This window comes from Lycorma delicatula, chromosome 1 (genome assembly GCF_047948215.1).
Source record: "Lycorma delicatula isolate Av1 chromosome 1, ASM4794821v1, whole genome shotgun sequence".
NCBI lineage: Eukaryota > Metazoa > Arthropoda > Insecta > Hemiptera > Fulgoridae > Lycorma > Lycorma delicatula.
Genome location: NC_134455.1, coordinates 327,771,179 through 327,783,764, shown reverse-complemented (window position 1 = coordinate 327,783,764; position 12,586 = coordinate 327,771,179). Strand labels below are relative to the sequence as shown.

The 12,586-nt window shown below is 32.1% G+C and overlaps 1 protein-coding gene across 1 annotated transcript in view; it reads left to right on the top strand.

The window, feature by feature from the left end:
- The first annotated feature begins 10,687 nt into the window (after window positions 1-10,687).
- The window catches only part of LOC142334238 (uncharacterized), a 41,092-nt gene continuing 39,193 nt past the window's right edge, over window positions 10,688-12,586 (top strand). Inside the window, exon 1 of the mRNA XM_075382102.1 lies at window positions 10,688-10,803. Within this exon, the coding sequence (XP_075238217.1) occupies window positions 10,754-10,803 (50 nt within the window). The 5' untranslated portion in view covers window positions 10,688-10,753. The remainder of the gene's footprint in view (window positions 10,804-12,586) is intronic.

Genomic DNA, 12,586 nt, shown 5'->3' with positions numbered 1-12,586 from the left:
TTGTTACAAAACGAGCTATTTCATTGAAGAATAATTAAAATTTTGCTACAATTTATTTTTTTCTTCGATAGTGTTTACAAAAATAAACCAATATAAAAATAAAAATGAATTCTTGAAAAAACATGATGCAGCCTACTCATTGAAATCTGTTTGGGTAAGTTTTAAAAGCATTTTTGAGTCAAAATTGTATTAGGTTACTGTTATTGGTTAAGTTATTAAATTACGACCTATCATTAATAATTTAACAAAAACTATTTAAAAAACATTGAAAACATCAATTTCAACAACATAGGGGCAAATATAAAAAGTGCAAAGAAAACGAGAAACCCCCTTAGAGCACTTATTTAGTCAAAATGGTATCGCTTTTAACAGGTGTTTCATGATTTTCAAGAGGTTATAGCTTTTATTACTACAATACACAAGAAACTTTTTTATTTGCCACAAACATCTACAAAAACACTGCAAGTTGTGCAAATTTGAGATATTTATCACCAGTCCCATCAGAGTTATTTAAAGCCAAAATTGAAATTAAAAAAAAAATTAATTTTCAAAAATTCATAAAAATTTAGGGGTAAGTGTATCACCATTAATATTATTTATGGTATAACTAATAACATAACATGTACTTACATATAAAAATAATTCAAACTGTGTATGGCATTCCTGCATCTTGAAAAAAATTACCAAAAGTGAAATTTTACTGTTTTTCATGTTCAACTTTATTGGTAAATTTCTCATTGAAAGAAGAGAGGTAGGTAAATAAACCACTAAACCAATCTTTTATCTTGAGTAAATATGATTAAATTCCTTTTTGTTTCTTACTTCCAGGACCAGTAGTTTATTAGTTATCATTTTTTCTGTAGACTCTTACAATCACAAAGTAGGTAAAATAATAAACAAAAGCAGGACTTAAATTTTAAATGTGACCTATACTTAATGAAATGCAACTCTGCGAAAAAATGAAAAATAACTACTAGTTCCTGATCACTCAATAATAGGCAATTCCATTTAGTTTAATTATCAGAAGGAAAGAACTTTTATTTCTAGAAATTAAAAAATTATATACAAATTTTACATAGATTTTAATTCTTTTCAAAAAAATTTCAGATTAAGATTTACATCACTTTTATTTCATCTGCAAAGTTGTACATTCACAGCCTCATGTACATTTTAATTTACATATTTTTCATTGAAGACTTTTAGTAAAAGTGTTTACTAAATCGTAGATTACAATTGTAGGTGTTTGTTCATAGCTTGCAGTAATAATTTTGAGGATTTATGTTTTTACTTCCTTGTACGAAGTAAAGGAAGTATTGTGATTGCAAAAATTTCGGTTTTCAGATTTCAATGGAAATATCCATTTTTGACCATCCCTGAATCCATTTTGACTAGTTTCAGCGTGACATCTATATGCATGTCGTGTAACTCAAAAACAATTAGACGTAGGATGTTGAAATTTTTGATTTAGGACTGTTGTAGATAGTTTTGCATCTCCCCTTTTAATTGCAATCGACTGGACCAAAAGTGTCCAAAATTCAAAATATTGGGATTTTGGACTTTTTCTTAATCGCAGTAATAAGCCCTCATTGAGAGCTTTTCAACAATGTGCCATGAGTGCTGTCCACCACAATGCAGTTGTGTAACTGTCTACTTCATTAAAGAATTGGAGGATCATATTATCACTTTCAAATGAAATAAGTTTAAATGAAGTGCCGCAAAACATGTGTATATGTAATTTAAAGGCATACAAGGAAGTAATGGGTGTCTACATCAGATTTTTTTAAACTAAGAGATTAGAATAAAATTAATTTTTCAATTAAATCCAGTTTTCTGTACTAATCTCTTATTGGAAGAAGACTTCAGTATGTCACAACATGAACATCTTTGATGTTCAAGATGCAAAGTATTAGTGATGGGTTCTAACTCTTTGTACACAACTTTATTAGGCACAATCCATACTGCTCGTCTTTCTGGTACTTTTTATTAATGCAGATTATTCTAGTTCTTTAGATTTTTTTGGAGTTTGTGTGTCTTTGATTATTCATTCAGGTGGAAGAGTGTTTTTGAAGTAACTTCTGGTTTTATAACTGTGTTGTAGTGTCTTATTTTTGTATTTATTTATAGGCATTTTTTATTGCAAGTATATCAGGTTAATTTTTGAGCTTTAGCTAGTTTGTTTCTTCTTATTTAGATCGAAATTTTTTCGTTTAGGTTGTTTGTTATTATTTCACTGAGGTATTTAAATTGAGTTACTATTTTGATATTATTACTGTTTATGTTGACTTCTTTTAATCGTTTTTGTTTTTGGGACAATTTCTGTCTGTTTCAATGATATTTTGAGGCCAATTTTATTTGTAATGTTTTGAAGTTCTAATATCTACGATTTAGCTTCGTCAATGTTGTTTGCTTGCATTGCCAAGTTTTTCAGCCTATTTTTACTTTTGGGGGGCATTTTTTGAGCCATTCCCTCATTTGCCATTTCTAGAGCACAGTTAAAAAATAATGGTGAGAGCCCATTGTTTTGGTGCAGCCCTGTTTTAGTCTCAGATGGTTCTGAGAGCTCGCCTCTGAATTTTACCTTCAACTTTGTGTTTGAGAGAGTCAGTTTTATCATGTTTATTAGTTTGGTATGTAATCAAAAGTGTCTTATAATTTTTAATAGGGATTCTCTGTAGATGCAGTCATATGCTTTCTTGAAATCTACTAATATTATCACCATGTCTCTGTTTCTCTTCCTGTTGTAATCCATTATTAGCTTGAGACTCATGATCTGGTCTGGGCAGCCCTTCCAGAGTCTGAAACCTCCCTGGTACTCTCTTAGTTCTTTCTCAAGTTGTGAACTGATCCTGTTGAAGATGATTCTTGAAATAATTTTGTATGCTGTGTCTACGAATGAGATTCCCGTGTAATTGTAGGGTCATTTTGTTCCCTTTTTTGTGTAGCGGATGGATGAGGGCTGTCGTCTGGTGTTCTTTGATCCAGATGTTGACAAGCTGTTGATGAAGGGCAATTTTTGCTATCTTCCTGCATGTTTCCAAATCTCTACAAAAGTCTGATCTCCCACTGCTTTTTAATTCTTATCTCATGCAGTGTTTGGTAGACTTCTTTTATTGTAGGAGGGTTGATGTTTTCAGGTGGTGTTGTTATGGGGTGTTGGTGTTGAAGTTTAGGAGTTAGTGGAAATATTTAGCTAGGATTTCTGTTGTCTTTACTGATATGGTGTAGATTATGGTTTTCATCCTTATTTACGAAGATTGGGGGGTTTGTATTTTTGGAGTGGTTTTTTGTAGGTTTTGAGGTAGTCACTGCATTTTGTTAAATTCTATTGATTTCATTGTGTCCTTAAGTGTTCTTTTTATTTTCCTTAGGATTCAGGTGGTTTCTTTTCTTTGTATTAGTAGCATGTTTCTGTTTTTTGAGGTTGGTGTAATTAATAGCCATGCTTGATGTTTTCTTCGCTGTTTTGTTGCACTAGCTGTTCACCATTGATGCTTTTTGCAGGGCATTATTGGGGCCAATTCTGTGATTTGTTTAAGGTTGTGTTGACTAAGTCTTCAAGCTTATCCATGATTATTATTTGTTTGGTTGCTTTTTGGTAATTTTCATTCTTGATTAGTTGGATAGGGTTCATTTTTCTTTTAGTTTTAGGGGCTTGGTTTTGTTGCTTTCTTTGGGGTGTATATTTAATTTTAATTTTGACTATGTAGTAGTGGCCTGTGTCTTCCTCGGAGGACTTTTACATTGTAGATCACTTTGTGGTGGTATTTGTCCATGAAGACATGATCTAGTTGCCATTCTCCTTTAGTGTAGTTGGGATATTTCCAGGTTTTGAGTTTGTGCGGTTTCTTCTTGAAATATATTTTTTAATTATTTTGATTTAAAAAATTTTCTTTAGAAACAAGTATTGCAATTTAATTGATAATTTAGTTCACTAACTGAAAATACTACTAATTTCTTTTTGCGGTGAATGCATTTCTCCAAATCAGTGATGATTTGGAGAAATGCATGATGATTTGGAGATTTGGGGTAATATATGACTCGTTTCAGCGAGTGAAACGAGTCATATATTTAGTTAGGAATTACGTTCTCGATTATTCATTTACTTTTTCACTAAACCATTTTCTGACTGCAGTTTTTAACTAGTATAATAGTAATTACATTACTATTATAAATTTGTGGCCAAACATTTGTGACCCAATTACTATGTCCTAGCTTTTATTTATTAAAAACATTATCTTTACGACTTTGACCATTGAGTGTCCATTCTTCTATTGCAATTTTAATCTATTTACTGTTGAAAGATATTAGTTTTTTATTATATTTCCTAACCAGTAAAAAGTAAAAGTGGTTTGGAGTAAATAATTTAAATATTGGTGGATTATCTGAGAATATAACTAAATACGGACTTGTTAGTGCATTTAATTGGTATATAAGGTATAATCATTGAAAAAAGTGAAAATCTCTGTTTGAAAATCAGATTAGAATTTGCATAACATTTTAGAAATAAATTAAAAAATTACATTATCATTTGCATATTTCCAATCGTAATATAGTATTTATATTTTCTCTCTTTCATGCTAAAACACTTATGTTATTTGGGAAAGTTGTAAAATTTACAGCTATTTATCAACATCAATAATTCAAGAGCATGTCATATCATACATTCTGTCCAACTACTCGAGTATAATTTTGTTCAAAAGCTCCATTATAAAGTAAATTACGTTTTTCATTACTTATTTGTTCATTGTGTTGACAGAATGGATAAAGGAAATTTTCTTAAAAGTTTTAAATGTTTGTTAAAAACAACATATTTACATACTCGTAATTTTATGTGTTTCAATACATTATTGGTTAAAATTAATATATTAAAGAAACAATAAAGATGTTAAGCTTTCTCGTTGTTTATACATTTTCCAATAAAATAATAAAAACCTATAAAAGACTAGTGTAAATAAATGGTTCTGATTATTGAGTTAATTCTATTAGATAACATTCTATTGTTTATGTTCTAATTTACTTAGCTCAATGGTCTGGTTTAGTGAGTGGTTAACTCGTCATCGCAAATCAGTTGTTGACAGCTGATTTTCAAAGTCGAAGATTCTGAAGTTCAAATCCTAGTAAAGGTTGTTGCTTTTATGCGAATTTAAATACTAGATGGTGGATACTGGTATACATTGGTGGTTGGGGTTTAACCAACCACATATTTCAGGTTGCTTATTGTTCACTAGTTGAACAGATTGCAACATACATATTAGAAAAATAAAAAAATTTAATGTATGTATGTTTAGATCCAAATACAGAGTTATCATAAAAGAATGGTGCGGTTTCAGTAATTCATAGGAAGATTGCAGCGAAATATCTACATGTTATATTGGTATCCCTGAAAGCCTCCAACCCAGAAGTTAGTTTATCAGCAGTTGTAACCACAACGTCAGTTCTTGTACTGTTGTTGCGGTGAGTTTAGCGAGTTACTGTGTTCTCGGATAAAGACAAAGCAAAGTGTGTTTTATTGATGGCTAAATTAAAATCCGTAATTTTAGTTCGACGTGAATTCGGAAGAGATTCGCCACACAAAAATAACATAACACGTTGGTTCAAACGATTCGAAGAAACCGGATCGGTTAAGAAACAGAAATCAACCGGCAGACCAAATGTACCAGACGAAACGGTTGAACTAATTACACAATCGGCAATTAGAAGTCCTGGGAAGTTCATCCTCCGTCGAAGCGTCGAATTAGGTATTCCAAAATCAACAGTTCACAAAGTTTTACATAAAAAACTGAAATTACACGCTTATAAAATCCAGATACTGCAGGAATTGAAACCCGATGATGGTGTAAAAACGTTACAATTTCGCTGTTGAAATGTCGGACAGAATAAGTGAAGACGATATAATTTTTACAGACGAAGCTACATTCCACGTGAATGGATGCGTTAACAGACACAATTCACTAATATGGGGCTCTGAAAACCCACACGCAATTATCGAGAAACAACGCGATTCGCCTAAAGTTAATGTTTGGTGTGGTGTGATGAAAAATCGTGTAATAGGGCCTTTCTTCTTTGCTGAAAAAACAATTAATGGAGTTGTGTATCTTGACATGTTAACCGATTATTGCTTTCCTCAGTCGGATGAACTCGAAAACATTCATCGACCTCATTTCCAACAAGATGGTACTCCCCCGCACTTCAATGCGTTGGTCACGGACGCTTTGAACGAAAAATTTGGAGATGGATGGATAGGCCGGCAAGGAACCATACTTTGGCCTCCAAGGAGTCCAGACCTGACACCTTGCGATTTTTTCTTGTGGGGGTACATCAAAAGCGTTGCTTATACACAAAAAATTCGCGACCTAAACCGCTTAAAAAACAGGATTAATGAAGCAATGACAATCGTTAACGAAGAAATGTTAACTAATGTTTGGAGAGAAGATGAGTATCGTTTGGACATTTGTCGAGCGACTAAGGGCGCACATATTGAAATTTATTAATTATGTAAAAAAAATGATTGAGACGACAAATTTGAAAAATAAAAAAACATAAACTGTAAGTAATTCTGTTTTAATTTAAACCATGTTCAAAACCACGCCATTCTTTTATGATAACCATGTATAATGTGGGTAAACGTAAATCTAAATTCAAGTGCTAACTATAACGGAACGTTACTTGTATTTTTTTTAATTCAGATTAATAATCGGTCGTGTAGAATTTAATTTTATCTGCAATTTATTTTACCAACACAATAAAAATAAATCTGTATTTTATAAAAAAATTTCAATCCAAAAAACCGGCTGGAAATTTGTTGAATGTTAACGTTGTATATTTGTTGATGTATATTTGATATATAGTTGATGTATAGTTTGATGTATAATGTATATTTGTTGAATGCTGTATATTTACGCGCGCGCGTGTGTATGTGTTCGGTGTTGGCCTTTAAATCACCTTCTATCTCCAGAACTAGCGGACCGATTTTGACCAAACTTGGTCAGATTACTTCTACGTATTGATGCTATTAAATTTTCAACTTAAAAGGTCATGGGGGTGAGGCTGTAGAGCACAGTCACACTCACTATCTAGAGATTTCGGCTAAATAAGGTCATATTTTTTCTTGGCCACATTTGGTAAAATTGAAAAATGACAATATTTGCAACAAAAAGTTTTGCAAAATCGCAACCCAGGCCCAAAGAATGCAAATGTCCCGAATTAGTAAAGCTCCTATATGTAAAGCTACGGTCCAAACGTATACTTTCAAATTTTTTTCCTGACGTTTAAATTATGTTTTCATGTAAATAAATTATATTTCTGACTGAAGGATCGTTTCGCCTGTGCTATTCGGCATTTTATATCTTCCTGCTTCGTCCATCTTTAATAATTCTACTGTCTAAATAACAAAATTCTTCTACCTCTATAATTTTTTCTCTTTCTATTTTTACATTCAGTGGTCCATCTTCGTTATTTCTACTGCTTTTCATTACTTTCGTTTTCTTCTTGTTTATTTTCAAGCGGTAGTTCTTGCGTAGGACTTCATCCATGCCGTTCATTGTTTCTTCTAAATCTTTTTTACTTTCAGCTACAATTATTATACCATCAGCTAATCGTAGCATCTTTATCTTTTCACCTTGTACTATTATTCCAGATCTTAATTGTTCTTTAACATCATTAACTGCTAGTTCTATGTAAATAATTTTACTAAAAAGTAACGGGGATATGGAACATTCTTGTCGGGACTTTTTTTTTTACGGTTTCTTTCATATGTTCTTTAATTATTACTGTTGCTGTTTGGTTCCTATAAATGAGCAATTGTTCTTCTATCTCTGTATTTGAACCCAAAAATATATATAATGTATGTTTATTATTAAATAAAGTTGAAAATACCATTGCTGTTTGGTTCCTATAAATGAGCAATTGTTCTTCTATCTCTGTATTTGAACCCAAAAATATATATAATGTATGTTTATTATTAAATAAAGTTGAAAATACCAATTTGTAAAAAAAAAAATTATTTAAAAAGTAAAGTAAGCCATAATCAGTCGAATACCGAATTATTATTAATTTGACAATCTGGCGATGCCGAGTCGCGAACCAGTCACATCAGTGATACCGGTAATATTGCAACAATAGCCAGCTTACACAGAGGCGTGTTTATCTATTCCCAACAGAAACGCAAATGCTGCCACTTTATGGAAAAGGTTCACAGTTTATTCTATCGAATTTTTTTTTGTGTTTGTGATAAATATTGCCAGGGTATGACGTAGGAAAAGGCAAAAAATCTGTTCGTAAATACCAAATATTGTCAGGATGTGTGCGAGTCGTAGGGAACGATTAATTTTCAAAATCAATCGGCTATATAATATTTCTAAGTTCAATTAATCTACTAATTTTAGTCGAACTATTCCCATGACTAACAAGAATGCTTTTCTCCTCTTTCAATTGCTTCACTTTGTTAACATCTTTGAAATTAAAATAATAAAAGATGCCATAATGATTTAATGAACGTCTAATTTAGCTGTAATGCTGTTGTTATATCAATTATAACAACAAAAAATTAACTTGAATTATTATCCTTTCCTATAAACAGGAAGTGCTATAAACAGGAAGTGCAAACTGGCGAAAGAAGAGTGGATTAAAGAAAAGTGTTCAGAAGTGGAAAGAGAAATGAACATTGGTAAAATAGACGGAGCATACAGGAAAGTTAAGGAAAATTTTGGGGTACATAAATTAAAATCTAATAATGTGTTAAACAAAGATGGTACACCTATATATAATACGAAAGGTAAAGTCGATAGATGGGTGGAATATATTGAAGAGTTATACGGAGGAAATGAATTAGAAAATGGTTTTATAGAGGAAGAAGAGGAAGTTGAGGAGGATGAAATGGGAGAAACAATACTGAGATCTGAATTTAAGAGAGCATTAAAAGATTTAAATGGCAGAAAGGCTCCTGGAATAGATGGAATACCTGTAGAATTACTGCGCAGTGCAGGGGAGGAGGCGATTGATAGATTATACAAACTGGTGTGTAATATTTATGAAAAAGGGGAATTTCCGTCAGACTTCAAAAAAAGTGTTATAGTAATGATACCAAAGAAATCAGGGGCAGATAAATGTGAAGAATACAGAACAATTAGTTTAACTAGTCATGCATCAAAAATCTTAACTAGAATTCTATACAGAAGAATTGAGAGGAGAGTGGAGGAAGTGTTAGGAGAAGACCAATTTGGTTTCAGGAAAAGTATAGGGACAAGGGAAGCAATTTTAGGCCTCAGATTAATAGTAGAAGGAAGATTAAAGAAAAACAAACCAACATACTTTATAGACCTAGAAAAGGCATTCGATAACGTAGACTGGAATAAAATGTTCAGCATTTTTAAAAAATTAGGGTTCAAATACAGAGATAGAAGAACAATTGCTAACATGTACAGGAACCAAACAGCAACAGTAGCAATTGAAGAACATAAGAAAGAAGCCATAATAAGAAAGGGAGTCTGACAAGGATGTTCTCTATCTCCGTTACTTTTTAATCTTTACATGGAACTAGCAGTTAATGATGTTAAAGAACAATTTAGATTCGGAGTAACAGTACAAGGTGAAAAGATAAAGATGCTACGATTTGCTGATGATATAGTAATTCTAGCCAAGAATAAAAAGGATTTAGAAGAAACAATGAACGGCATAGATGAAGTCCTACGCAAGAACTATCGCATGAAAATAAACAAGAACAAAACAAAAGTAATGAAATGTAGTAGAAATAACAAAGATGGACCACTGAATGTGAAAATAGGAGGAGAAAAGATTATGGAGGTAGAAGAATTTTGTTATTTGGGAAGTAGAATTACTAAAGATGGACGAAGCAGGAGCGATATAAAATGCCGAATAGCACAAGCTAAACAAGCCTTCAGTAAGAAATATAAGTTGTTTACATCAAAAATTAATTTAAATGTCAGGAAAAGATTTTTGAAAGTGTACGTTTGGAGTGTCGCTTTATATGGAAGTGAAACTTGGACAATCGGAGTATCTGAGAAGAAAAGGTTAGAAGCTTTTGAAATGTGGTGCTATAGGAGAATGTTAAAAATCAGATGGGTGGATAAAGTGACAAATGAGGAGGTATTGCGGCAAATAGATGAAGAAAGAAGCATTTGGAAAAATATAGTTAAAAGAAGAGACAGACTTATAGGCCACATACTAAGGCATCCTGGAATAGTCGCTTTAATTTTGGAAGGACAGGTAGAAGGGAAAAATTGTGTAGGCAGGCCACGTTTGGAATATGTAAAACAAATTGTTAGGGATGTAGGATGTAGAGGGTATACTGAAATGAAACGACTAGCACTAGATAGGGAATCTTGGAGAGCTGCATCAAACCAGTCAAATGACTGAAGACAAAAAAAAAAAAAAATTATCCTTTCATTCCTTTCAATTACGAATTATTCTTACAGTTAGAACAAAAACTGTTGGCGGAGTGTTAGCGTCTCAGTTTCTCATCCGGAGAGAGTAGGTACGAATCCCGGTCAAGCATAATATTTTTCTTACCCTACAAATTTCCATTCTCGTAGAGTAAAATTACCAAAAAAAGTAATGACCGTCACCACAAATAAAAAAAAATCGTTGGTTAAGTCGATAACTACAAACATAACCTCCCCCTTTTAACCTACCATCGATAACTACGACTGTAGCAAAGCTGAAGGCTATCGATATTATACCGTAGGTACTCCACGTGTGTTGCTATTCGGGATCTTGTGGTTATGTCAATAAGTTTATGATGGAGACCGTAGAACCACAATGTAATGTTGTCCCATGGCATTCAAAGTAAGTTTTAGTTTTATTTTATTTATATTAGTGTTTTTATTTCACTGTGTTGAAAACAATCCTGTTTTTGATGTGGACGGATCCGAAATGTTTACGATTCCTAAATTTTGCATAGTTTTGAAAGTGGTACACCTGATGAAACTAATTTTTCATAGCTTAAAAATATTTTGAGGCAATATAGGGGTTCCTGTTGTTCATAATTTTGCTTCGTTCATGTTTTTAGAGCTTCTTAATTTATTAACACCGTTTTCTTTCGTTATTTTTCGGATGTGAATTTACTAAGCTAGGGTCTGATTTTTAATATTTATTTCATTGAATTAATAGGTGTAATTTCTCTCGCATTTAAATATCTCCTTGTTATCCTATCACTGGTAGTAGCTATTATTATCTTATGGATGTTTGTAAACTTTTACCAGAATCTCTTCTTGTAGATGGTCTAACTTTTCATTAAAAGATTTAATGATGTGAAATAGATTGAAAGTGGTATTGTTAAAGATATGTTCATTGATACTACTTTACAGTGCCTGAGCTTCTCCGTGTTTCTCATTGATCCTTCTATTTATTATTCCCATCTAATAGTAATTTATTTAAGATGTGTCCAATCCACCAAACTTTCTTTGTGGTTATTAATTTAGCCCTACCACCTTATTTTCTTATGTCTTACCAAGTAAAATCAATTTGTTGTTCAATTTTACTTTTTAATGTAATTTGTGGATGACATATGTAAAACCTGTAGTTAAAACCACATTTGCTTTAAGTTTGTTGGTATAATATATTTATCTTCCTCTTTGTGATAAATAAATTTTTGTGTTCTGTTTCTAGTTTCTATTTTAACAATAATTAGTTAATAGTTGATGAAGTACTTGTAAAAGTTGGCATAACAGAAGGCTGAGATGCTTGTAATGATGAGTACATTTTAGTACTATGACAGTAATTAACTCGTACTTACAAATGAACTTCTTTTACTATTATTATTTGAAAGTATTACTAGTATTATGTTGCAAGTCCAATGTGTGAGGATAATGTAATTCAGTTGCATTTATAGTTTTATAATGTTTATATGAACACGCTGTATTTGTGCAGTGGATGTGAGTGTACATTATCACACTTTGTTGTTTTATCACAAGATATTGAATCCTTACCAACTAAGAAATGTCCAAATTGTGGAAAAAAATGGCATTAAATGAAAAAAGGAAAGTGTTTTGTTGTTGCAAAAAAATTGTACAGTTGAATCTCACCAGAAAAACAAAAAATAGTGTGATAACAATCTCACAAAGTAAACACATAGATTTCTTGCGTTTTGGATTTCAGTAAAACTACTATATCAAGATTTATTGTGGAACGAGACTGGCATATCTTGTACATGTGTAGACTGAAGTTCTTACCATGGTGAAGTTTGTGTATACTCTGTTTTATAGGAGTCTTCAGTGATTGGTGGTGTAAGAGCAGCTGTCGAAATAGACGAAGCAAAAGTAGGTCACAGAAAATATAACAGAGGTAAGCTGATTGATGTTAACGGGATCATCAGGAGTATTTAACATAGCAGTAAAGTGTTTCTGTGTTCCAGTTCCAACTTGTGGAAATGAAACTTTATCAGCAATAATCAAACAGTACATTTTGCTTGTCACTACTATCATTAGTAAGTGTTGGAGGTCTCATAATTGTTTGCATTTCAAAAGTTACAACCGTCTTACAGTTAAATCACTCTGTAAACTTTGTCGAATCGCACCCTGGAGCTCATACATAAATGATAGAAAGAACGTGGCATGAAGTTTTAGGCAAG